Source organism: Lissotriton vulgaris, chromosome 10, assembly GCF_964263255.1.
Source record: "Lissotriton vulgaris chromosome 10, aLisVul1.2, whole genome shotgun sequence".
Classification (NCBI taxonomy): Eukaryota; Metazoa; Chordata; class Amphibia; order Caudata; family Salamandridae; genus Lissotriton; species Lissotriton vulgaris.
In genome coordinates, this window is record NC_141698.1 from 232,536,727 (window position 1) to 232,564,718 (window position 27,992).

A 27,992-nucleotide genomic window follows, 5' to 3' on the forward strand; every position below is an offset into this window, starting at 1 on the left:
GTGAGAACACTGTTTTGAAGTGCTGTGATTGGAGGGTTGCCGAACATAGCACTGTTCTACCCAAGTCCAATGACTCCTGAAAAGTTTCTGAGCCTGACCCCAATTTTTCCATCCATTTTTGTGAAAATTTTGCCCTTTCATCTAGTTTGTTTTCTTTCAATTCCACATAGAGTTGTCTTATCGTACATTTACTAGTTGTTTCTGTATATTCCATAATTTTACATTGTCCCAACCCTGCCGAGCCACCTTGTTTTTGTGTTAGAAAGCTCCTCGCTTGGAGATATTTATAAAAACTATTATGCTCTAATCCAAATTTTATTTTGAGCGACTCGAACTGCAAGATATTGCCCTGCCTATCCAGTAAGTTCCCTATTTTCACTATGCCTTTATTATACCAATCATACATAGTGGCATCCTTAAAGATCTCCCTCAGCAGTGAACTGTTTGTATATAATCTTGTATAATTGTTAAATCTACCTAGCCCAAATTTTTTAGCCACTCCTTTCCACACCCTATATGCCGCTTCCAAAGTCTTAAATCTCGTGTGTTTAAAATACGTGAATTCAGTTGTATTTAGAAACCCATTCTCAGCTTCCTCCCCCAATAATAAAGCATAAACATTGGGTAATCTTTCCTCGGTGCCCGTTATATGTTCCGAACCTCCCCCACCTATTAACACCCTACTATATTGTAGTACAGCAGCCCAATAGTAAAGCCTGAAATCCGGTGCACCCCAACCCCCTTTTTCTCTATCTACAGTTAAGTGTCTATAGGCTCTTCTTGTTTTCCCTTTAACCCAAATAAATTTATTCAAAATCGATTCCAACTTGCTGAACCAAACGTTATCAAAAAATAAGGGTATGGATCTAAATAAATACAGAACTTTGGGAAATGTTACCATTTTGATGACATTAATTCGGCCCATTAAGGTCAGGTGTAAATTATTCATTCTTTCTGTATTTGTTTAAATTTTTTCCAACAGCGGGCTCATATTGATTTCTACTAATCTATCTAAGTCGGCTGTAATCTTCACCCCTAAATATGTAACTTCGGGTGCTATTCTTATATCATGATAGTTTACCCAATTGTTTTGTATTATTTGTGTTTTTCCTTTGTTTAATGAATAGCCTGAGAATGTGCCAAAAAGTGCAGCCTCCTGTTCGATTTCTATAATAGCTGACCCTGGATCTGGTGTAACCACTGCCACGTCATCTGCGTATGCAAGTGTCTTATATGCATGGCCGTATAATCCCATCGGGAGAATATTTGGGTTTCCTTCTAATCTTCGCAGAAAGGGATCTAGATATAGGGCGAATAGCAGTGGTGAAGCCGGGCAACCCTGTCTTGTACCACGCTTTATACGTATGTCCTCCGTATACCCTCTGTTAATCCTCACCTTAGCCGTTGGAGCTAAATATAGCGCCTTTATGGCCTTTATATAACCTGTTCCTATCCCAAACCACTCCAAGGCTTTCCACAGATAGCTCCAGGAGACCCTGTCAAAGACCTTCTCTGCATCCAAGAAGATGGCCGAGGCAGGGTCTCCTGCAGCTCCCGTAACATCCAATATAGTAACCATCCTCCTTGTGTGTTCCGTAGTCCCTTTACCCGGTATGAAGCCATGCTGTGTTGTATATACCAACCCCTCAATTACCCTGCTAAGCCTTTGTGAAAGGGCCTTGGAGTATATTTTTGCATCCGCGTTCATGAGCGTAATTGGCCTGTAAGAGCCAGGATCCAGATGCGGTTTATTCTTTTTCAAAATAACTACAATACTTGCACCGGCCCATGATTGTGGTGTATTTTCCCCCGTCTGTGCATGCCTTACAATTTCTAGCATATCAATCCCCAAAGTGTCCCAAAAAGTCCTATAAAATTCCGCCGGTATCTGGTCAGGTCCCGCGGCCTTTCCCGAGGGAAGTTTCAATACCGCATTATGTATTTCACCCAGTGTTAGTGGTGACTCCAGAGCCTCTTTATCCTCCAAAGTCAATTCCTTGTGGGGGATACCAGCCAAGTAATCCTCTATTTCCTCCTCCTTACTTCTGAAATCCTGGTCATAAAGTTCTGAATAAAACTCTCTAAACACCTCCCTCACATCTTCCACCTTAGTTACAACATTCCCCCCTTTATTCTTGATTTCTTTGATTTCCCCGGCTGCCAGGTCTTGTCTAGTACGCACTGCTAGCATATGTCCAACCCTCTCATTGAATTCATAACACCTTTCCTTTTTTGCTAAATAATTAGCTGCTGTTTTATTAGCCAATCTTTCCCCAGTCTCTGCCTTTTTCAATTCTATTTCTAATAAAATCTGCTCAAGAGGTTCTTGATTCGTGACCAACTGAATAAGCTGTTGTTCTAAGTTCCTTAGATCATGTAGCCTACTAGTTAATTCCATTTTCTCCTTTTTGCTCCTATGTAGAGTATAAGCCAGTGTTTCCCCCCTTATCCCTGCCTTGAATGCGTCCCAAACATACCTGTAGTTGCCGTACCTCTGTTTACCTCCCAGAACTGTGTAATCCATGCCTTCATTCTGCTGACATAGTCATCTTCTTTGAGCAGCCCCCTTTCAAATGTCCAATTATATTCTTTGTGACTAGTACTGCGACTCTGGGAGATGGTCAACACCAGTGGATTGTGGTCTGAGGAAACCCGAGGTAGCATTTCTATTTTCACTTCTGGTACTAAGGGACTAGAGACTAAGAAATAATCCAGTCTGGCTATACTTTTATGGGGGGCAGAATAGAAAGTGCTACCTGTCCCCGTAGGATTATATGCCGACCAAACATCTACTAACGCATTATTATTCATTAGATTAACGATAGCCCTTCTTGTTCTCTTCTTGCGATCTCCCTTCATCCCCCCTCCCGTCATACCCAACCCTGATAACCCATTGATATTGAAATCTCCGCACAGGATTATTGGTTCTGACCATAACGACAGTTCGGTATCTAGGAAATCAAATAAATCAGGTTCATCTTCGTTAGAGCCATATACAGAAACAATTGTGTAACGGCCCCCGGCTATCTCTCCTTCTATCACCACCCATCTACCATCATCGTCTTCCTTCTTTCTCTTTACTACCATAAATCCTTTTTTTGCCAGTATGGCCACTCCTTTTGTTTTAACATCTTGCTGCGTGTGTGCTAGAACTTCATACCCTAACTGATCCATAAGATACTTATCCTTTCCTCTCACGTGTGTTTCCTGAAGACATATAAGATCCAGTTTTAATAATCTACACATGGCCGCTACTTTCTGCCTTTTCCCACCGTCATTCAAACCACAGATGTTAATCGTAGCAAGTCTTATTGCCATCTGCTTTTGTAAAAGAGCCCACAATCAATTTCCTCTAGATTTTTTACTGCCACCTTTTTGTGCCTACATAACTTCTTACTTTGTGCTGTACATACCCTTAACTCTTTACCACCACCTTCCTGCCCCCCCCTCCCTCAACCCCCCTTACCCCCCCTCCCCTTGCTAACCCCCCCCCCTGTTACAGGCAAATAGGTCAATTTTGACCTATGTGTGACTGCACTCTGCTGTAGTGTCGCTTCCTTCTCCCGCCCCAGTTACCCATATTACCATACTCAATATTCAATACACAATATACTTAATATTTTCCATATGCATCTTATGCTGGTTCTGATTCCCTACCCTTCCTGTCTTTCTGAGACTCTGTAATCTCTGCAAGATATTCACCTGCCTTTACTTCCGAAAAGAACATTCTGGTGCGTCCCCCTGTAACAACTTTTAGCTTAGATGGGTACATCAAATATGCTTCAGAGCCCTGGCGTTGGAAAGGAGTGATAAGCTGTCTAAGTTTCCACCTCCTTTCCACGGTCGTGTGGCAGAAATCAGGCCTCGTAAAAAATGTAATCCCTTCAACTGACTTTTTTCTGTCTGGTCTCGCAGTCTCCATAATTTCCTGCCTAGCCAAGAAATTCCCCAAAAAAACAAGCATTGCCCTGGGTAGGCCATTCTGATTATTGCCTCTTCCTCCCTTCTGCGTCAGTGGGAATCTATGCGCTCTCTGTACTTCAAGTTCCCACTGCCACTGCGCTTCTGGATATGCATCTTTTAGTAGTTTAATCATAAACCCCCTCGGGTCCTTCCCTTCCAGTCCTTCCTCTAGGCCTAAAAAGCGTAGATTATTCCGCCTTGGGCGATTCTCGAAATCTTCCAGCTTCCACTGTAAGTCCTCAATCACCTTCCCTTGCTCTGTTCTTGCATTCTGCCAGTCTGTGACTTCGTCCTCCAGTCTTCCAGTTCTCTCTTCAACTTGTTCCACTCTGCCTTCCACCTCCACATATTTTCTATTAATTTTCCTAATGCTTGCTTGTATTTTCTTAGTGTCTTGTCTTGCTCGTCTGCTCTCTAAGCGAGCCTCTAAGTGCATTTGCTTCAGCATAGAGAACATACCATCCAAAGTTGCTTGAGGCGGGATATCATTTAAATCATGGGAGGCATTTAAGGGGTAACTCTCAGGTGCGTCGCCCAAATCTTGTTCCTGATACATTTTGGAAGTACTACCATAGTCCCATAGCAATTTCCTATTTGTGCTTGTCGCTGCTCTGTCTATCTCTCTATCGCGCCTTATCATGGTTCTTCTTCTTCTCTTTTGTGTTTCCTTATTTCTATGTTCACTAGAGAGGGATCTTTCTGACTCTGTCCCTGATGAAAGATCTGTGGTAGTACCCTCCTCCTCCTCTGACCCCAACAGAGAAGAATCTGAGCCCTCAGTCACTGAGTAGAATTTTTCCACCTCCGGGGAGCGTACTCTCCTCCCTTTAGCCCCCTTTGTTGTGTGACTCTGTAAGCTTTTCATACTTCCCCAATTAGATTGTGCCATTACACTCTTATCCACAGGTGTTGGCGCTAGGTTTACTTCCATCAGTGCTTCGAGCATTTGAGCATTATTAGTATTTACCGGTTCAGCCAACTCCTTCAGCTGCCCATTGCTAAGCTTACTGGTACTGTTCGCCGTCTCTGTGCCAGCTTCTTCGCCTGTGTTAGCGTCCTTGCCTGTGTTAGCGTCCTCTCCAGCCTTCGCAGTATTCTCCACTCTCTGCGCGGCTCCCGCTAGAGGCGTAGGCGTCTCAGGCCCTGGTTGCCTAGCAACCGCCGTGCTTGCGTCCTCGCGGTCGGCGAGAACAGTTTCCGCGTTTAGCTTTGTGTTTATGTCTGAAACACCTCCAGTGGCCGAAATTGCATGCTGGCTTCTCCCCGCAAATGCCTCCGTGACAGTGGATTGCCGCAGATCTCTACTGGAGGCAGGTACAGTGATCGCGTGTTTTGGTGCTCCGCTTTCCGATTGAGAACGCCTCTGTTGTGCCTGTCCTTTGACTCCAGGAGTTTCCGTTTGCGCTGCTTGTATTGCTGCTTTAGACTCGGCCTTAGATTCGGCTTTTTCTTTATCCTTCATAGATTTCTCACCTTTCTTGGACTGCATCTTTTGGGCAGCGTTGTTCGATGCAGTAGTTGTTGTGGCTCGTTTACTCAACGTGGTCTTCGGTATCGCGCCTGTGCGTTGCGACATCTTTAAGACTGTAGTGATACCATGAACAAGCACTTTCTTTAAATGTTCGCAATAATAGAGTCTCAGGGTTGTAAGCACCTTCTGCAATACTTCGATGCCAGTACCTCCTTTAGTACCTCCTTTAGCGCAGAGTATACTTCGGAAAATCAGCATATTTTACTCCTACATCCAGCCATTTAATCCATGGGTCCAGGAGAAGGAATGAGTGCGACTGCTCTCTACAGCAGCATGGCGGCCATCTTGCCCCCCCTCCAAAAAAAACATCTATAAAAACATTTTTGGTTGAAATATTTCAATATGTTGTAGTGTCAAAATAAATGCAATTCCCAATATAGCAGACCCTTCATATGAAGGTGGCACAAAGCATGTCAAACTGCCTTGTTATCTAACCTGCAGCTATTTATTAAATTATTCAGTATTTCGGTCATGAATATCACTCCAGGTTATCAGTGTTGACAGTGTCAGAATTATCTAGGGTCCTTTCATGAGCTGTGCCTCTCTTCTTCTGTTTATGTATTCGTGAATTTGACGCCTACCCTGAGAACGGATAGGAGTCTGATACATTTGAAAGAGCGTTATTAAATTTGAACTATCCTGGGCTTCTTTGACACTAGTCCATTTGGTTGTCATTCTGTAACCAGGCTTAGAGGGGTCTTCCCTAGGTTATTGCACCATTGTTTGTGATTTTTCATGTATCACAATCTGTAAACGAACTGACCCTATTCTCTACATTCCTATTTAAACTTAGTCATCAAATATTTTTATTTATTTATTTATTTATTTATTTTTTGGTCCTCATCTCACCTTTCAAGCCTCTGCGGGTCTTATGAAACCGCCTTCCTTGTCTGTCGCCCCTACGGTTTACCGCACTCGCTTGGGTCGTCCGACCAGTCCCATTGTTTTGTAAGGGACCATGGTGTAATCATAAGACCAATGATGTTACAGTAATCTTAGGTTCTTGCCCCAGCTCACAAGGGGGTGCCAAATGTTCGAGAACTTATCCTCCACTCCATCATACTCCAGTCGTGCCATAGAGAATGCAGCTTTAAGCCAATCCTCCCTTTGCCGGGGTAGGGGGTCTTTCCACCTCTTACACACTTCCCTTCTTGCCAACAATATCAAGTTCAATAGTAAACCCCTATCTTTCTGAGAAAGGTTCTGACTGAGGTGACCATCATCTCCAGAGAATACCAGTTGCATATTTATCTCGATGTTGGTGTTAAATATGTCCAGTAGGTTGTCACCCACCTCAGCCCAAAATATTGTGAGTTTTGGGCACTCATAAAAAATATATAGGTCATTGGCAAGAGGTACTGCACATCTGGGGCATTTGGGGACAGGATAAGGAGCGAACGTTGCAATTTTTGTCGGGGTGTAATAAAGTCTATTAATAACAAAGATTTTTCTTTTTTTTTAGGCAGGCGGGTTTAACAGATCTGTACAAGGTCTTCAATGAGGATTCATATAAAAGGTCTGCTGGTGGCCCGAGTGGGGTTCCCGTCCACACTGCAACAAGGGCAGGTGTCTCATGGTCTTCGGCACATAGAGATTTCCTTATTCAATGGGCATGTCCCTTGCAGCAAGTCTTCAATCTCCCTGTTTCCACTGATCTCCCGCTTTTCTGACTCATACCATGATGTTAACTGTATGTACTTGAATCTCGAGAGCCCAGGGCCAATCTTGGCCCTCAGGTAATCCCAGGGATATATCCCCACAGTGTCCAACAGTTCAGACCAAATTTTGACGCCAGCCCTCTTTATCGGCAATGCCAAACCATCCTGCAAGCAATCCGGGGTTCCTGGGGCGTCCCATACAGGGGCATTATCAGAGTAGTATCCGATGCCCCAGCTACGCCTGAGCCTGCACCAAATCTCCAGAGATGCCCTTAAAACCTTCAGACGAACCCTCTTGAAGTACCTAGGTGATCCAAATTTATACAGAAATGCTTCGACATCTCCTCCCCCTTCTACCCGCACCATTTCGCCTAGCAGCCTCCCCCAGGCTGATTCCCCTGGCTTTATTAACAGCATCCATATGCTTTTAAACTGGAACGCTGCTGCATATAGCCTTACGTCTGGGAGCACTAACCCCCCTTTTTTTAGTCTGCGTCTAAGTTTTTTCCACGCCAGTCGAACCCCTTTGTTGCTCCAAATAAAACTGTTGATCTTACTCTGTACTTTAATCAAACTTTTACCCGGAAATGTTAGTGGAATTGAAGAGAAGAGGTATGACAGTTTAGGAAGGATGATCATCTTTACTAAGTTGGTTTTCCCGTATATGGTCAATGGGAGATTTCTCCATCTACTGAATAGGCTGTCGATTTCCTTTACCACCCTCTTTAGATTTAACTCAGGAATCTTTTCAATTTCCTTCACTACATAGATCCCCAGGTATCTCATCTCTTCACTTTCTGTCCCTGACCACTTCAAATTCCAACACATCACCTCCGTCTTGGTTCTATTAACAAGAAACCCAGAAAGCAATCCAAACTCGCACATACGCTCTTCCACCCTTGTGATAGCTGTATCTGGGTCGCTTGTATACAGTATCAAGTCGTCAGCATACAGAGCTATTTTTGAGCCGTATTGTTCTGATCTAAATGGATAAATTGACTCATCCAATCTAAGCATCTGGGCCAACGGTTCCACATATAAATTGAACAAAAGAGGATAAATCGGACACCCCTGCCTCGTTCCTCTCTGAATATTAAAACTCGCAGTGAGGGACCCATTCAAAAATATTCGGGCAGAGGCATCCTGATAACAATTCTGCAAGGTCTGTATAAAAATAGGACCAAAACCCATAAACTTCAGGACCTCCCATAGATATACCCAGCAAACTGTCAAACGCCTTGGCCGTGTCCACAGCGACAACGGCCAAGGGTTCTGTCCTCTGGATAGCCAGGTCAATGTTACCTATAACAAGCTGTATTTGTTCCTGGATATGTCTACCTGCGACAAACCCTTTCTGATCTGGATGTATTAACTTAGGTATCAGCTTGGCCAATCTCCCTGCTAAAATGCCCGTAAAGATCTTATAATCGGCATTCAGCAGGGAGATTGGGCGGTAAGAGTCTGCCTTTTTTGGATCCTTGCCTGGTTTCAGTATCAGAACTATTGTTGCCTCTTTCCAAGTGTTAGGGACCTTTCCAGCCAAACCATAGATTGAATTAAAGGTATCTTCCATTGGTTCTAGGAGCTCCTCTTTAATATGTTTGTATATTTCACTCGGGAGTGCATCTGATCCTGCAGCTTTTTTGTTCTTGGATTTATTTATCTGAGCTACGATCTCCTCTGACGTAATGGGGGCATCTAAGTTGTTTTTTCTTTCTTCCGAGAGTACTGGGAGTTGTTTATTGCTAAGAAATGACTGAATCAAACTTGGAGGGGAAGCCAAATCTTCCCTGTACAGTTCTGAGAACATAGAGAGAAGACAGGTCTGTATAACTTCGGTCTTATTTGAAATTTCCCCGCTGGTGTTTATTTTAAGTCCTTTTATGTCATTCCTAGCTTGGTCGGTTCTGGCTTTCCATGCTAATAAAGCACCAGCCTTTTCTCCATATTCATAATTCTGCATCTTACTAGTATCCCACTGTGCCCTACATTTGGCTTCTAGTCTCCCTCTATATTCTGATCTAGCCTCTTCCAACTTCCCCAAGATTTGAATGAGTTGCTCCCGGTCCCCATTGCTAGCTCTGTCCCTTTCTCTCTCCAAGCCACTTATCCTCTCTTCGATACCCTTTAGTACCCACGCTTCAATCTTGTTCTTATAACAGATGACTCCATGGAGTTTCCCCCTGAGCCAGGCTTTATAGGCGTCCCAGACTACATCGGGTGTTGTTGAGTCTGAGTTCAACATGAAGAACTCCAAGGTCGAGGCTTGTGCAGCGGCAATCACATCGGGGTCCTGCAGCTTGGTCCTGTTAAGGGTCCACCTTAGCGACCGCCGCTGCACCTCCTTGATCTGATATACAATATGTAAAGGTGCATGGTCAGACAAATGACTCGGGAGCACTGAAATCTCCCCTATGTTAGCTAATGAACCTCTATCTAAAAGAATATAGTCAATCCTGGAGGAATGACAGTACTTTTTGCTATAAAAGGTAAAACCCTTCTCGTTTCGTTTTATTTCCCTCCATAGATCAACTAGGTCCATATCGTGGATCATGTTAACTAATGCCCGACGTACCTTCACTGCACCTTTATAATGACTTAAATCAGACCTATCTTTAAGGGAGTCGATCAGGACATTAAAATCTCCATCTATCACGTATGGTGGCGGCTCCAGCATCAATACCGATTGTAATTTATGGATATAATCTGGATCGTCCGAATTTGGACCATAAAAAGAGGCACAGACCATATCACGATTTTCAAATGCTAGTGTAACGATCAACCATCTGCCAGAGGAGTCTGACTGTGCTTTTTTTATATCACAGGGCGTCCCTTTTCTAATTAATATGGCGACCCCTCTATTTTGGGCTGTTTGTTTTGAAGCACCAAAGCTCTTTACCCAAGTAACCTTTGAGAAGATTGCGATGCTTTCTTCATAGCTCAGATGTGTCTCCTGTAACAGACATATTTGTGCAGTTGATAATTCTAAATGTTTAAGAATAAGCCTCTGCCTCCGAGGGCATCTTAAGCCATTGACGTTCCACGAGATAAATATTGCCCCACTATTCCTTGAAGTCACAGCTGCACCTGTCCGTGAAGATATCAGTGTGAGTATCCTGGCCACGGAAGTGAACGAGATAGGTTTACTGCAGGGAGCCGCCGGCTGAATTGTAGCACGGCATGAAGATTACCTCTGCCGTGGTTGCCCATGGAGCATTGAATTAACCTTTGTTATAAACCGGGCCCCAGTCAATACTGCGAGTGCCCCCATGGGTAATACTGTGAGTAATAAAACAAATATATCTCACTTTTTCACACTGATATCTTCACGGACGGGTGCGCCTTAGCGCGTGCACACCGCCGGAAGATTAACTAAGAGGTCCTGACGAATGCAGAGCGATTTTTTTGGCTCATTACAGAAACATGTTGACCGTTTTATTCAGGACTATTGGTTTTCAATAAAAGAACCACTGTATAAGTCCTATTTTTCACTTGTTTTAACCAATGCGAGTTGGACTCTTAATAAAGCTGTTGATAGTCACAACTCTGCATTTTTTAACGCTTGCACATTCTCACACTTTTTTGGTTGGCACTACTCAACACACACTAAACCCGCTCCGCTGTAAGCAGGCGTAGTAGCACACTGGGAGGACATTCGGTCCTTCCAGTGAGAACCCAATGATGAAGCATGTCACCACTAGGTGGTGAGTGAGGATTCTTTTTACCACCTAATTGCGTGTTGTTTTATTCACTGGGTTAAGTTCCTTGTTTAGACAGCTTGATTGAGTACCTTTGGCACCCAATCAAATCGCCCTTTTGTTGTTATTTCGATAATTTAGTTTGGGGTAGAAGCGCGATTTCAATATACCCTAACTCTCTTATTGTGATCTGAATATAACGATGTCATCGAGGTACGCAGAGGAATAATCCTGATGTTGTTGTAATACCTTGTTCATGAGCCGTTGGAATGTGGCAGGTGCCCCATGCAACCCAAAGGGTAAGACAGTAAATTCGTACAAGCCCGTGGTTGTAACAAAGGTGGTCTTTTCCTGGTCTTCTGGTTTGAGAGGCACCTGCCAATAGCCCTTTGTGAGATCAAGGGTTGTAATGTACTGAGCCTCCCCTAACTTCTCTATTAACTCATCGACCCTAGGTATGAGATAAGAGTCGCACTTTGAATAGAGTTCACCGCGCGAAAGTCAATGCAAAAGCGGTCTGAGCCGTCCGACTTTGGCACGAGCACTATGGGGGAGGACCGGTCGTTTTTAGATGGTTTTATGACGCCTAGGTCTAGCATGTTTTTCACTTATTCTTCTATGGATTGTCTTCTAGCGGCTGGTATGCGGTAGGGTTTCTGCTTCACTATTTTCCCTACTTGTGTTTCTATGGCATGTTCAGTTAGAAGGGTTCTGCCTGGTATGTTGGAAAAGAGATGGGAAAAGGGACTCAAGGTATCGTGAAGGGTTCTACCTTGGTCCTTAGTTAGATCAGGATTGACACCTAGCTCTTCCAGGGTGGTTTCGTTCTGGGGTGGTCTGCCTATGTTATACACGTCTTGAGGGGGGGGGGCCTAACCACTTTTTAAGCAGGTTTATATGGTACAGCTGGGTCTTCTTTGGTTTTTTGCTGAATTTTGTAAGAAGTTAAACCTACCTTTTCCGTGACTTTATATGGCCCCTGCTACCCTGACCTTGGTTTCCCTAGGTTGAAAGGTAGAAGAACCAACACCCAATCTCCTAGATTGAGGTGGCACCACTTCTTCCCCTTGATATATACCATTTGTTGTTGGATTTGGGCTTTCTCTAGGTTGGAATCAGCAAATTCCTTTAGTTTTTGTAGTCGCGAGTGGAGGTTCTGTGTATACTCAAGAAAAGTCTTGGAATCTTCTTCTTTTTACTGTTCCCATACCTCCTTAGTGATTTCCAAAAGGCTCTGTGGTTCTCTCCCATATAGGAGTTGGAACGGGGAGCATCCTAAACTGGCTTGAACCTGGCTCCAAACGACATACAAGGCTAGAGGAAGCAACAGGTCCCATTCTTTACCCTCGACGGTTAGAAGCTTCTTCAATGTCAACTTCAGAGTGGCGTTGTACCGCTCACAGAGTCCATCCGTCTGGGGATGATATACAGACGTTTTAATGTGGGAAATATCTAAAGATTTACAGATTTGCCCTATTAACTTGGAGACATAGGGAGTCCCCTGATCAGTGAGTATCTCCCGAGGGAAACCGACCCGTGAAAATAGCTCCAGGAGTTTCTCTGAAATGTTTCAGGTTGTGGGGTTCTTAAAGGGAAGGCTTCTGGATATCTCGGCCCACATGCATCATTCATTTTTGGAGTCGCAAACGGTGCGATTCCTTAAAATCGGCCGTTTGCGATTCCAAAAATGCTTTTTGGAATGCATCACGCATTTTTTGAAATCGCAACATTTTTGCGATTTCCAAAAATGCGATTGCTTTTAAGAAATCGCAAATTTGCGATTTCTTAAAAGCAATGCATGAATACTTTTGAAATTGCGAATTCGCAATTAGAGGGACAAATTTACCGAGTAGTTGAACTACTCGGTAAATTTGCAAAAAGTGTTATTAACACAGAAAACCCATTTTAAAAGCATTCATGTTACGGACACACATGTCCTTAGGACATGTGTGTGTGCAACAAGATGCGAAAAATACATTTCAGGGGTGCAGGGGGGGTTCATTTAAACCCCCCTCACCACCCTTGAAATGCAATCAGGATTTGCGATTTTGAAATTGCGAATTCGCAATTCCTATTCATTCCTATGGGCCTTTTGGCCCATAGGAATGAATGGGAATTGCGAATTCGCAATTTCAAAATCGCATTTTTTATGCGATTCGGTAGAAATAGCGATTTCTACCGAATTGCAAAAATATTTAAAAAATAATCATGCATAGGCTTTTGCGATTTCTAAATTGCGAATCGCTTTTTATCGCAATTTAGAAATCGCAAAAGCCGAGATTGATGCATGTGGGCCCTCGTAGCATAGTCAACCAAGACCAAAGCATAGATGTGACCCTTCTTGGTACATGGAGGAGGACCAATGAGGTCCATACCGACCCTTTCGAATGGGTTACCCACGTGCGGTAAAGGTTGTAATGGCATTGCCGGTGTCTTGTACGGGTTCTTTTTTTGACAGACCTTGCATTCTTGACAGAAGCGAGTGACCTGCGAAAAAATACCAGCCCAATAGAAATGCCGCAATAACATCTGTATGGTTTTTTGGGCCCCCCTGTGTCCCGCCAACAGATGCGAGTGAGCAAAAAAAAGAACCTGTTCCCGAAATGCTTGAGATACCAACAATTGGGGGATCATCCTCTTGTTTCCCTATGCGATATAACAGGTCATTTTTTATTGGGAAAGAAGGGTAACTAAGTGGTGTTTGTTGAACTTGAGCCCATGCCGACTAAAGGGTAGGATAATTTTTTGGAGCATATCTGAAGCTTCTATCTATTACCCAGGGGGCTTGTGTTATAAGAGTAGGCTGTGTTTCAGATATGGACATGACTCTCTGCAGTTTTTTTTTAGCATATGTGAGAATGAGGGATTGTCTTGCCCTATTATCATTTGCTCGGGTAGGTTAGGGACAACTCCAAGTCTGATATCTATGATCTGGCCTTGGGGAAGAGTTACAGGGATCTGTATGACAGGATAAACCTTAACATCCCCGTGTACACACCTAATCGGCACGGAGTCCTTGACCTTATTGGGGAGAGGTGACACAATGGACTGGAGAATAACTGACTGTTTGCATCCTGAGTCTAGCAATGCCCTTACTTGTATACCCTTTATCTGGACACTTACGTGGAAGCTGGGTCCTAGTTCCGCAGAATATAAAATGGAACGGGAAATACATCCAATGTTCATCGGCTCTTCGGGTGGTTTCTTCCGGGTGCAGTTTCGTGCTATATGACCCCACTCTCCACATTCAAAGCACTGTGGATTACGCAGTGGAGGTGGATCTAAGCGGGGTGTTCTTGGCTTTACTATCTCCAGTGGAGTCTTTAGGGATTTCTTTTCAGGTTTTACTACCTCTCCCATCGGTTTGTGGATTTGTCAGAATCCCAAGGTAAAGCCATAGGTTATGCCCTATAAAAAGTAGTAGCCATTTCTACCGCCTGTTCAGGGCTTAAATGTTTGTGTTGTTTCAGCCACCTTTGAATGGGGTATGGAAGGGCCTCCAGGAACTGCTCTAAATAAATCATATCCATGATTTCATCCTTTGTCTGTGAATGGGGCCTTAACCACTTCTCTGCTGCCGCTTTTAACTTGAAATACTGAGTTTTGGGGTTGTCTGATGTGGTGCTGCGTTCTTTCCTAAACCGTACCCTATATGCCTCTGCATCCATGCCCATATGTCCAATATCAAAACTTTTATTTCTGCATGTGGAGTATTGCCATTAGGATTAGCCACCTGGTAAGCGGCTGGTGCTTCCCCGGTAAGGAGAGGGGCTACGAAAAAAGGCCATTTAGCTTTGGGCCACACAGAGGCCCTGGCCGCCCTTTCTAAATTAAGAAGGAAGGTGACTGAGTCTTCTCCTGTCACATATTTTTGGAGAGATACATTCGGCCCATGTCCCGCCCTTATTTGGAGTTGTCTTGTTGACACCCACCTATCATCTGCCACTTTCTGCAATTGGTCTGCATGATTAGCCAGACTGTCTCTCATAAGTTCCCCGGTCTGCTTGAGCAGAAGTCATTTGTTTTTCCACCGCCCATTCCAGTTTTTCTTGGCCACGGATTAATTGCTGAATTAAATTTTCCATAGTGAGGCGAACCAAGATCCCACTTCTGACACCACGTGTAATGAGGCCGAGAAGCAGACCAGGACAAGTTAGTGTAGTGTTCACCCAAACTAAGGTTTATTTGTGGTGAAGACAGAAAAAAAACGTCTATATAGAACAGGGAAATGTTCTTCCCATAGGGGCTTTAAGGAGTCTTGAATCGGTCCTTCCTGCAAAGGGTTATGGGAGATGTAGTCCGTTCCTTTCTCTGGGTTGCTGGTGGACAATCGAAATTTGCCTAGCGTAGTAACGGTAAGTTTCAATTCTATTAAGGACACGGAGGTGAGGATTATGCTTTTATCTCTTCGCTGTTTATTCACATAACACCACACAGCAGCCAGAAAAGCATCAAAACTTGAAAGATTTTTTGTATTCCAAACACAGGAATATCAGAAAACATCATAATAACATTTTTAATAACTACAAGTCCCATGAGATCAACATTAGGCAGTCCTTTCTTAGTGTCCATAAATCCCAATATAAGGCGTCCATCCTGTGAACTCCTCCTCTTTCTTCGTCGCGAGTCAGGCCAAAGTCTCAAGCATCTCGTTTCGCACCATCATTCCCTGGCGGAAAAAAGAACAACGTGAGCTAAGCCATACCCGCTGGGTTCGAAGGCAAGGTAACAAGACAACGTCACAAGTCAAGGACATGCAATCCAGAACAATAATCCACATGGAAATTCGGAAAGAGATTACTTACACCAGTACGGGCGGGATCTCCGCAGGAGGTATGGGTGGGATAATCCTCGCCTACGTGTCCTTAATAGAATTGAAACTTACCGTTACTACGCTAGGCAAATTTCGATTCTATGTCAGGACCGGAGGCTTCGGATTATGCTTGTTCAAAGCTTGTCCACCACCAAACTAGCAATATCCACCACTGGCTTAAAATAGAACCTTTTGAAGGTGGAATCCGAAGACCAGTCTGCAGCGTGCATGAGGTCTTCTAAACGTGCCCCAAGGACAAACGCTTTGGAGGCCATGGCCCCTCTTGCGGAGTGAGCTCCGAACTGCTTTGTATCAATACCAGCTTCCTGCATTACCCAACGCACCCACCGGGCTATAGTGGGGGAAGAGACAGCCTTGTGAGGTTTGCGCAGCGCAATGAGTAATTGCCGCTCGCCCGGAGGGCGAAGTTCCGTTGTGACCTCCTCATAGGTTTTCAAACACTGTACAACACAAAACTTAGGGACATCTGCAAATGCCGGATAAGAAATAGACCTCGTAGCCAATTTCGTACGGCGGCCCACGGTAAAGGTCACCCCATCCGGGGAAAACGCTCTCGCCGTGACATCTAGGGCACGCACGTCAGACACTCTGCGACATGACACTAAACAGAGGAGCATCGCCAGTTTAGCTGATAGTTCCTTTAAGGAGAGATACTTGTTAGGCTGCCAGGAAAGAAAAAGGTTCAACACCACGTTAACATCCCACAGGACGGAATATCGTGGCTCCGGCGGTAAAGCCAGACGCACTCCTCTGAGGAGCCGACACACAAGGGGATGTTCCCCGACCGCCACTCCATCCAACTGCACATGAGCTGCTGATATGGCAGAACGTATCGTGTTAATAGTCCGGTATGCTAAACCGGCAGTAGAAAGTTCCGCCAGAAAATTCAGGATGGGAACGAGGCCTGCGACCATGGGATCCAAACCCCGTCGAAGACACCAACGAACCCACCTGGTCCAAGCCGATCTATACCTCTTGGCAGTGCTGCCTGCCCAGGCCTTGGACAAAAAGTGCTGAGCTGAGTTCGAAAGGCCAGGGAGCGACCAGCGTCGCCTGAAAGCCTCCATGCCATGAGGCGGAGAGAACCCTGGAGGAGATGGTGAGGGACCCCGTCTGGATTGAGGAGAAGACGAGGAAGCTGGGGGAGTAGGATTGGATAATCCCAGGAAAGTTCCAGAAGAACTGGAAACCACACTTGCGACCTCCACACGGGTGTCACCATCACCACGTCCGCCATTTGACGGCGAATCTGGGACGCGACCTGCACTATCCTGGAGAAAGGCGGGAAGGCATACGGTCGTTCCTGGCTCCAGTCCTGGAGGAACGCATCCGTCGCCTCCGCCAAGGGATCCGGTCTCCAGCTGAAGAACCTCGGTAGCTGGAAGTCCAGACGGGATGCAAACAGGTCTATGGAAAAAGGACCCCAGCATGCCGCCAGCCAGTGGAACACTTGAACATCCAGCTTCCACAGGCTGGAGTCTCGAAGATATCTCGAGTGCCAATCTGCCACTTGATTGGCCCGTCCCGGCAGGTATTCTGCCATTACCGAGACCTGATGGGCGACACAATAATCCCAAAAGTCTTTTGCCAGATCCGCTAGTGCTCGCGATCGCGGACCCCCTAAATGGTTCACATACCGAACCGCCGAAACATTGTCCATCCGCAGAAGGACACATGACTTCACCCAGTCCCTCGTCCAGCAACGGACGGCGAACGAACCTGCTAGAAGTTCCAAGCAGTTGATGTGAAGTCGCTGTTCATCGGACGACCAAGCGCGGCCTGTGGAGAAATCCCCGCAGCGGGCGCCCCAGCCGGACCTGCTGGCGTCGGACTCGATCACCAAGTCCGGAACGGACCCGAAAATCGCTCGGCCGTTCCACGCCTCCATGTGGGCGAGCCACCAGGACATTTCCTCCTTGACCTCTACCGACACGGGAATTAAGCGGTCGTAAGAGAGCCCCCTGCGCAAATGATGCGCTTTTAGTCGCTGAAGGGCCCGATAGTGAAGAGGGCCCGGAAATATTGCCTGAATTGACGACGAGAGAAGGCCCACTACTCTGGCAACCTGCCGGAGGGAGGTGTGCGATTTGGAAATCGTTTGCCGTAGCACATGTTTGATTTTGGCCATCTTCCTTGACGGCAGACTGAGAGTCGAGCTTACCGAATCCACCACGAAGCCCAGGAACACCATTTGCTGGGCGGGCGTGAAAACCGACTTCTCCCTGTTGACGATAAACCCCAGACCCTGCAACAGGGAGATCGTCTGGGACAGATGAGCGGCCAACTTGCTCGGGTCCTGGCCCAGTAGCAAAATGTCGTCGAGATAGACGATTAGCCGAATCCCCTGACTCCGCAGGGTTTCTATGGCCGGGTGCAGAATTTTTGTAAAGCACCAAGGGGCAGAGGAAAGACAGAACGGAAGGGCCTTGAACTCGAAAATCATGCCTTTCCAGCAAAACTGGAGGAAACGGCGATGCGGGGGGTAAATGGGAACCACCAAATACGCATCTTTGAGGTCCAGACGGACCATCCAATCGTTAGGGAGCAAAACGTCTTTCAACAGATGGATACCCTCCATCTTGAAGTGGTTGTACACTACCCAGCCATTGAACTCCCTGAGATTGATGACTGGCCGTCTGCCCCCGTCCACCTTTTCCACAAGAAAAATATTGCTCAGGAAACCCCCGGGGTGACGCGTTGCTCGACAAATAGCCCCTTTGCGCAGCAGCGCCGAGACTTCTTCGTCGATCAACAGCACGTCTGGCTGAGAAAAAGTTATGGGTCGAGGAGGCTGTAACTGGCGCGGTTGATCGTAAAACTCTATGCGGAACCCCCGCACGGTCTGAAGGACCCACGCGTCCGTCGTAATAGCCGCCCATGCCTGGGGGAAACATGCCATCCTCTCCCCAATAACAACTTGATCCGCAGGGATTACACTCACCGTGTGAATTGTTGCCGCCGGAGTCGTTCCGGAAGTTTCCGCGCCCTTGGAAACGCTGACCTCTGGTTGGGTAAAAGTTGTTGTAGTTCGCAGAGGAGTTGTAGCCTCCTCTGCCGGAGCCATGCCCTTTACCGGGCTGTTGTTGACCACCACGGCCGGTCGTGAGGCCCCTACCACGACCAGCCCCTCGGGAAAAACGCTGGTGGAAGACCCGCTTGATGGTTGACTGGGCCTTGTCCAGGGAAGTGAAAGTGGAAACAAACTTTCCCAGCTCCTTTATGAACGGCTCCCCAAAGAGACCTCCTTGAGCCACAGCGCCAGCTTCCGATGAAGCCAAATCACCTAACTTGGGGTCCAGCTTAATCAGCAGCGACCAACGCCGTTCGGTTGAAAGGGCACAGTTAGCGTTCCCCAGGAATATAACGGCCTGCTGCGCAAAGTTGGACAACACCTCCGGGCATATGGCGCTGCCCGACACCTTGGCTTCCTCGGCCATATCCAGGATCTTGGTGAGGGGGCCAATGGTGTCCAATAGCTTGTCCTGACAGGAGCGCCAAGAACGGTCGATCCCCTTACGGGGGTCCTTTACAAACTTCGCCATGAAGGTGGCCATCTTTCCATCTAGTTCCTGCGTCATAGCCACCTTCTCATCCAAAGTCGGGTGGGGGCATTCGCCCCTCAAACAACTGCACGCCTCCTTCTCCAAGGGCTTGCGGAGGCGGCCCGCCACAAATTGCACCACCTTGTCCCCAGGCGCCCAAGCAGCCGACCGTGGGTGCATGATTTAATCCGGGTCGAGCATGCCCGAAGTGTCCTTGGGCAACTCCGTCGAGTTAGATGCCGGACGCCACGACCGTACGGAGTCTTCGTCTTCGTCAGTATCCGCGGGGGAAACACCCCCCGGGGAGGCCGGGACAGCGTCCGCCGGCGTCGAAGGAGTCTGAGGCGGGGGCGCCTCGGAGGCAGACCCGGACGCCTTAGCCAGGAAAGCGTCTCGTAGGCGCTCGAAAGCGTCCTTGTCCACGCCTTGCGCACCACTGGGACCCGCGTCCCCACGTGGCTTCTTGGCCGCCGGCGGCCGGCTAGGATCGTTGGCGGGCATCCCCGCGAGGCCCGGCGCCAACTTGGCACACTCTTCCACAATGCGGGCCGATAGCATGTCCTCCATAGGCCCTACGATTTCCTGCACGCAACGGTAAATCGACTGATCCACAGCCGCATAGAATTCGTCGTCTTGGAGGTATTAGTGTGACTCCTCCTCCTCGACGTAGTACCCCTCAGCCATGGCGTCCACAACGCAGTAAAGAAGAAATAGGTATCTGAGGGTTCCGATGGCGTAGACAAACCGCCACGTGTGGGCCAACCGGAGGTTAGCAAGGTTTTAGGCCGGCGGAACCAGGCAGTCAAGAAGGCAGCACCAGCCTTCTCAGCGCGCCGACCCTCTCTCCAGAGACCGGGTCGCGCCGCCTCCCAGCGCGCTTGAGCGGGTAACACCCCAGCGGAAGCCGATGCAGGAAAAAGGTGCTGAAAATCGCCCGCGGGCGTCAACGTGGTCACAACCACCAGTACAGACCCCAATGGGGCGTTCAAGCACAGGACAGTACAACCCAAGAGGGCGTCAGGGTTAGGCGGCAGCAGGTCTCCGGCGACGTCGACTCCCCAGCACGGCTCGAATCAGCGAGACGGAAGCCGCGCGCGGGCAGGCGAGACGCTACAGCGCCCTCTAGCGGCGAAATCAACACCGCGGAACACACGGGGACATCGTGTAAAGGGCGAAGGCGTCCCCGCGATGGAAGGGGCTCTGGAAGGGAAAAAACCCCACAGACCCCCCAAAGCAATAGCAAGAATCTATGCAAATAGAATATCAAATATGCAAGAAAAACACAAGACCTCAGCAGACACAAAATTGTGAAAGAGAGGGAGAATAGTACTTAACTGGCTGCGAAGCAGCGAAGAAAGAGGAGGAGTTCACAGGATGGACGCCTTATATTGGGATTTATGGACACTAAGAAAGGACTGCCTAATGTTGATCTCATGGGACTTGTAGTTATTAAAAATGTTATTATGATGTTTTCTGATATTCCTGTGTTTGGAATACAAAAAATCTTTCAAGTTTTGATGCTTTTCTGGCTGCTGTGTGGTGTTATGTGAATAAACAGCGAAGAGAGAAAAGCATAATCCGAAGCCTCCGGTCCTGACATAGAATTGCGTGTGTTGTTGTAGTCCCTCGCTTCACCGACTGGGTTGGTGCTTCGTGGTTTATCGGACAGGACCGTGGGGAAAGAAAAAAAAAGAAAAGAGTGGTCAGGAAGGGGTTCTCCTTCCTTCGGGTGTCGCGGGTATGCCGGGGGAGTGTAGGGAAATGCCACCATTACCATCACCAGTGTCGTTAGCGCTCTTGCAGTGGTTATTCTGTTCTAGGCTTGCTCTCCCTTTCCACCCCCACCCTTCGGCTCAACCCGGTCTCCTCCCAGCGCCAGCCCAAGGCATCCCCGTACCTTGTTGAGCCTCGGCCCTCCTCCTGGGCCATGGCGGGCGTCTACGAGTTGCCAGCTAGGGTCTGGCTGCCCTTCTCTTCGGTCGTCCGCTCTCTCCTCCTGCTGGGAAGCTTCCTCGCTGATAGCAGATTCCTCGTCCTCCCGCGGTGATATGGGTCGTTCCTGGGCAGCACCTCGAAGGTCTTTACTAGCGTCTGCTCCTCCTCGTGAGCCGGTCCCAGCGAACAATCTCCTACTCCTGCATCTTCCTTCTTCAAGCTCCCTGAACCATGTGACCCCGTCACATGACCGGGCCAGGCGTAAGATTTAAAGGGACAGTAGTCCCCGGGGACGTTCTGCAAATACATAACGGAAGAGGAAGAACAGTGAGGGGAAAAGTGCTCCGACTGGGCTTCCAGAGATTCCGTGTCCTCACAATATTACTCGTTCTTCTCCTTCATTTCTTAACTACCAACTTCTGCAACAGGTAACCTAGACAAACAATCTGCTGGTACACTTCTAGCCTGACCCTGGAATGAAATTCTTGCAGTCTGTATGGCCATCATTCCACTTTGGGGTTGCTCTTTTACAACATTTTGAGAAAATAACTCTTATCAGTAACAGATGATATGTTCTTTTTCTATATAAATTTGTTTATTTCGTCTGGTCAACATTACAGATCATACTCATTATGCTGCTTTTCCATTACAAGGTATACTTCATGACAAATGCAAGCTTCCCATGTACAGTGATACAATACTTTCTTAGCTGATGATATGTTCTAACTTCAAACTCTGATCTATACACACACCTCCCCACCAGAGAGCTAGTGTCTTTTCTTCTAAGTTGAGTAGCTAGTTTTAGCACCCTTAAGGATCTTGAAGCATACCTTGATGTCACTGTCTTTTTAATTGCTCCTATAATTGCACCACTCTAATGCCAACATTACTGGCATCAGGTAAAATTATTTATTTACACCCAGTGTCAAATGAACCTAAACCAGGTGCCTGAACTATATATTTCTTTACTGCACTGAAGTCTCTTGCACGTTATCTACTCCGCACATTATTTTCATTCTTTTTCATTAGGGTTCTCATATGAAATATTTTGTCAGCAAATAAAGGTATGTGCTTTGCATAGTATTTACCTGAACCGAAAAATTATTTTAGATTTTTATGCGTGTTCTAATGCCTTTACAATGGACCTCACAAAACATTTCTTTGGAGTAACTCCATCTTTGGTTATACAATGGCCTAAATAGTCTACTGATACCACATCAAACGAATCATTGTCTTTGATTATCTCCAAACCAACATATTTCTAAATCTTAAGCACCTTGTGTAAGGTGTCATTATGCTCCTTCATCAATTTTCCAAATATCAGAATGTCATCAGGAAATGGTACCACATTTTTATCCCTTTAAAATTATTATGCATCATCCATTGACAACCTGTAGAAGCAAGTACTAATCCAAAATACATCCTTTTATATCTGTATGCATGTTACAGCATAATGAAGGTGGTAAGTGACTTGGAGTCTTCATGTAGAGCCACTTGATGGTATGCGGAAGTAAGATCAAGTGTGGAAAAGACCATAGCACATTTAATGAGGGAGAACATTTTGCCATTGTTAGGTAATGGGTTATGGTCCACACAAACACACCATTCTGGTGTCTAAGAACCACACACATCTGATCTTACCATTGGATTTGTGAATTACTACAACAGGTGGTAGCCATTCAGACGGCTCGATTTCTTCGAATTGACTTCCTTAGATAAATGTTCTAGTTCTCATCTAAAGGCTTCTCTTACTGACATTTGGTACATTACATGACTTGTGTGTGCTTTCAACACCAAGGTAAGGAAAATATAGATACCTGACTTAACACAGCAGAAAAGCTTCTTGAGAATCAGGGGTCCTGCAACAACTGCTACAGAATGGAATCCTGGGGCTGAAAGATAACACTCACCAGGGTTTAACTAGGAAGCCCAGCATTCCATCCATGTCTGCCCTTTTGAGGATTGTAACCTCTTGCTGAGTGTGTCTGAAATTAGGCGGTATATGGTATCATTGTCGGTCCTTTCGAAGGTAATGTGAATCAACCCGAATTGTCCTTTTGAGACTGTGCACCATTATGTGCTGTGTCGGTAATAATGTGGCATGTACCTCATCTCTGTCAGTCCTTTTCAAGATTGTGACCCCTTGCTGATTGTGGCTCGCATAAAGTGGTCTGTGCCCCATCCCTATTTGTCACTTAGAGGGTCCATGTTTTTCCTGCTTGTGATTGTCATGAAGCAGTGTTTGTCCTTTCGCTGTCAGTCCTTTTGAAAGCGGGTGCTATTATTGAGTGTGATCTGCAGCAATGTATTGTGTGTCCCATCTCTGACTCTCCATTTAAGGCATGTTCCCAGTTACCTAATATGTCTGTAATAAAGCTGTATATTTCCCATCCATATCTATCCTTTAGAAGCTATCTGTCTTTGCTGCTTGCTGAGTGTGTCCTTTAACTGTCTCACCTTTTGAGGCTGCACATCTTTCCACGCTTCCTCGCTTTTGCAGTCCTCCACTGATAGGTTGTCCTCCATTACTGTGTCCGTGGTAAATGCATATGCCATTCTGCTCTTGGGGTGCTGTAATTTTGATCTCTTCTCTAATTGTCTTCCAGTCTCGAAAGAGTGTTGAGCCCGACAGAGAGAAGAAGGTCTCAGAGTGCAAATCGGACTCTATTGGTAGTGGTCGAGCCATTCCCATAAAGCAGGTAAATGTTCTAGTGTTTGCAACTGAATTTTGCAAATAATTTGTGTGCGGAAAAGAAATAAGAAATGCATAATTATTGTACTGTGGCCTTGTCCTCCGATAGCTTGCACGTTGTTGGACAATGCTTGGAAAGGATGGAAAGGAAAAAACGGAAATTCTGCCCTGACCCGCCATAAACTCTCACATGCATGCAGCCAAGCTTGATTTCACACAAGTGGCAGTTTGATATAGTAGAGTGGGTGACATCAATGGTCACTGCACTTTTGAAATTTGGCCGAATTATGTTTAAGTACCTAGAAAGATCTTTTTCCTGCATTTTCATTGTTCCATTGGTAAAAGGTATGCATTCAGCATGATACAGCAAAAGAAAAGCACCAGGGTGTCCACCTAATCAAGGTTTTCGAAGTCCTCCAAAAGAATCTCCAGAGAAGAAGTGACGATGAGAAAGAACATACTTCAATACGCAGAGCAATAGTTCTGTAGTTCAATTATTTTATCTTTCAATGTTTTCATTTTAAGAACCTACATATCTGCTGATTTCTTGTTACCAGATATGGAATTCAAATGTCAAGTAAAACACAGGACTGCTCCTCAACAAATTCTGTGAATGCTCTAAACAGTAATTCTCGAAAATTAAATGGCTAAAAGGTTTTTTGAAAAAATTATCAGTAATTTATTAGGTACAAAAGGGGAGATTTCTAAACGATATGCCTTGCTCAAAGAGGCTTCCTTCAATACAGAAGTAGTTTTATATTATTCAGTTGGAGAACATGTTTGGGAACAAAGACCTCCCCAAGCGAGTGGGCCCAACTTAGGAGGAGTATTCATAAAGCTACACTCTTTTTAAAAAACAATGAAATTCATTACAAAACTCTTTATAAATGGTACTACCCCAGTCGGGATACATCATATGTTCTGTATGCTTCGCAGCATTGTTGGAGGTGATGTACAGTGAGAGATGACTTGCATATTAGATGGGAGTCAAGTCAAGTTAGTCAAGTTAAAATTTGTATAGCGCACTACTCACCCAGAGGGTCTCAAGGCGCTGGTCTAGGCAAAAGTAGCGAAAGCATTTAAGGATACGCTTGGCTTCCCACTAACCTTTAATTCTAGAGTTTATGTTCTAGGCATGGGACCAGAAAACTATAAACATTTCCCAAGGTCGAGTGGTTTGCTTTTCTGCCATTTTAGGTAGATGTATCCTGAATCACCGGGGGATAAGTCTAGGCTGACCTATTATAGGGGTGATTGGAAAGGGCATGGACCAGAGACCCTCAGAATGGACATCCTAACTAGGCCTGGGCGGTAAATTCCATTCCCCTTGCGGAATTTGGGTAATTTTGCGTACCACGTGCCAAAAATTTTGCGATCCACGTCTTCACTAAATTTTTTGCTTGTTCACGCTTTCAAAATGCATGTTCGCGAGATATTTCTCCCCGAGCACGCAAACAGCGTTCGCGTACAGAAAAAAGCATCACGACCAAGCAGAACAAGCAATTCCGCATGTTCGCTGAAGTTCTGTGTGCTCACAGAGATTATTTCCCGTTTCGCGGAGCTTTGCGTAGCACGACTACGCAAATTCCGCCCACCCCTAATCCTAACCTATGTGCTCATTGTGGCTCTGGTGACTGGAGATGGATAGACGCCGCATGGTCTGTTTCTCTTAGCCAGCCTTGGCACCTTCCATATATGTAATCTTGCTATATGTTGCTCTGTAAAGCTCCAGTGTTTCTCGGACACAGTCCTGTTCCAGTCTACAATTTATCTGATTAGGCTGCTAGATAATAGTTTTTGAGACTGAGGATTCCCAAGCCTCCCTCCTGTAATGGTAGGTAGACATGTTTATTTGCCATTCAGTGCTTTATATCCTTCCAGATTACTGCACTTTACAGGTCAAATCGAATTTTACATGAGCTTCTGGAGTTTAGTTTTCATCCGATAAGAAGCATGTAGTGGTAGGTAAAATCACATTAGGGATTTTAGGAAATAATTTCATTTTAATCACTGTGATCGTGCCCTTCCAGAACAGACCACCTAGTTGCCAGGACTGCTGGTATTTTAGATTGGTTGTTATTAGGACATTTTGGATTGATCTTCTGTTGGGTAAAAGATGGATCTTGACCCCTAGGTACTTACTATACATAGTGTTTCGCCCATGCTAATTGAAAGGACGCCTGTAGGAAGTCTTGAGTGTCTTGTGAGGTGTTATGGTTCCATACCTGGAATTCCAGATTATTTATGTTGAAGCTGGACACCAGGAGGAATGTTTCAAGGTCATGCATCAGGGCTGGACGAAGCCTGGAGGTTTTGACATGGTCATCAACAGATTGTCAGCATGGACCTATTTATGCTCTAGCTATTGATTTTTATGCCTGTGATTAAGAGGATGGTTCTAATTGTAAAACAGGGGTTAAAGTGGGTAACCCTTCCTTGTGCCCCTAGACCCATTAAATACATTTGATACTCAGGAATGTAGGACATGACTATGCGCACAGCACCCACTTTTTAAATGTAGGTGTAAAACCAAACTTATTTAGTACTTACTCCCTTTAGAAGGGCCAAAGGACCTGGTCAGTAGTCTTCTAAGTGTCTACTGAGAGTAGAAGAGACTTTTTTTGGTGCAAGTGACTTTGTCAAGGATATGCAGAATTCTTATAGTGTACCACTGCACACTGTCTCTGGAATAAACTTGATCCGGGTCCTCTAACATTTAAAGATTAGGCTGCTGATCCGTATGATGTGGGCTATTTTCCAGGCTCGTGGATTAGGGTTATAACCACTTATTTCATTATATCAATGAGGGAGTGTGAATTTGCAAAGGCGTTATACGGGTAGTTTACATCCGTGCAATGAGTGGGCAGAAGGACTTGTAGACAATGGGTGTGTAACCGTCTAGGTCCAGGAGTTTAATTGACCTGCAATTTAGCAATCCCAGAGATTACCTCTATCAGTTCTTAAGATATTTACTTGCTTTTGAGGACCTATGTCTGGATGGCATACAGGTAGGAGTTTATGCTTGCCTTGGGTATAGTGTCTGCAGAGTAAAGTGCTGCTATATTGTATGGGTAATGTCACGTAATAGTATGTTCTTTGGATTGTTGATCTGTTTAACTTTTCCTTTAAGCGTTTACAGGCAAGCAGTTTATCAGTTTTGTTTCCCCCTTTGTAGTATCTTTATTACATGCATAATAGTGCATACTATGCTGTTGTTTGGCCAGTGACAGTTGTTGCCAGACCTTGCATGCCCCAGTTAGTTAATGGTTGGCTTGGAGTTCTCTCACCCTTCCCTCAAGTTCTGCCCTCCTATTTTTCCTTGATGTGTTGAGTTTTGGCACAACAGTGGTCAAGTTGCTGTTGGTCACAGCTTTGTAAGTGTCCTAATGATTGGATATGTGTGCTTCTATACTTTCGTTGTCCAGCTGGAAGTTTTGGATCACCTTTTGTATGGCAGTCTTTTTTCATGAGGTTGTTGTTTAACCCGATGTGGCCTGAGCTCTGTGATTGCAGTCTCTCAGAGTGACAAAGATTAGCGAGTGGTATGAGATGCTAATCTTGAGCTGTAATGCTCTAACCAGGAATTGTGTTGTCCCTAAGAAGTAATTATGTCGAAGGGATGCAGTTAACAGTTAAGTCTCTATTGGTGGGGTTCAGGGTGCGTCATAGGCCTGCCAGGATGAGGTCTGACCCACCGATCTTTTCAGTGCGGTGTCTAACATAGTAAGTCCTCCCAATCAGTATTCCCCAATCTGGAGAAGTAATGGCATGTGACAGGGCTTCCTGGCTATTTCAGAGACTGTGTTTAGGACTTTCCTCTTGAAATTATTGACTAATAGTATGGTTACTCACTTCTCTTGCAGGAAGAGAGAACCATCTGCATCTCAGAGAGCCCCAGTCATTCTTGAGGACATGGGTTTCATTTAGGAGACGTATGTCGAAGTTGGAGACTTTAAGCATAGTAAGAAGCGCGACTCCCTTGATGAGGGCTGTAACGCCTCAAACATTTAAATGTAATATTTAGTCATGAGCGTCTCCTACGAGGGAGCTAGTGTTCCTGCTGTATGTTGCATATTGATCTAAGAAGGAATGGCTGCATTCGGTCAGTAGTGGGTGTGCGAGTCGTTGAAATGATGAGA

General features: G+C 45.7%; 1 protein-coding gene across 1 annotated transcript in view; it reads left to right on the forward strand.

Annotated features, from left to right (window-relative positions):
• Nucleotides 1-27,992, forward strand: part of AGAP3 (ArfGAP with GTPase domain, ankyrin repeat and PH domain 3) — a 1,596,783-nt gene that overhangs the window by 750,522 nt on the left and 818,269 nt on the right. Inside the window, exon 9 of the mRNA XM_086940918.1 lies at nt 23,768-23,860. Coding sequence (XP_086797044.1) covers nt 23,768-23,860 — 93 coding nt within the window. The remainder of the gene's footprint in view (nt 1-23,767; nt 23,861-27,992) is intronic.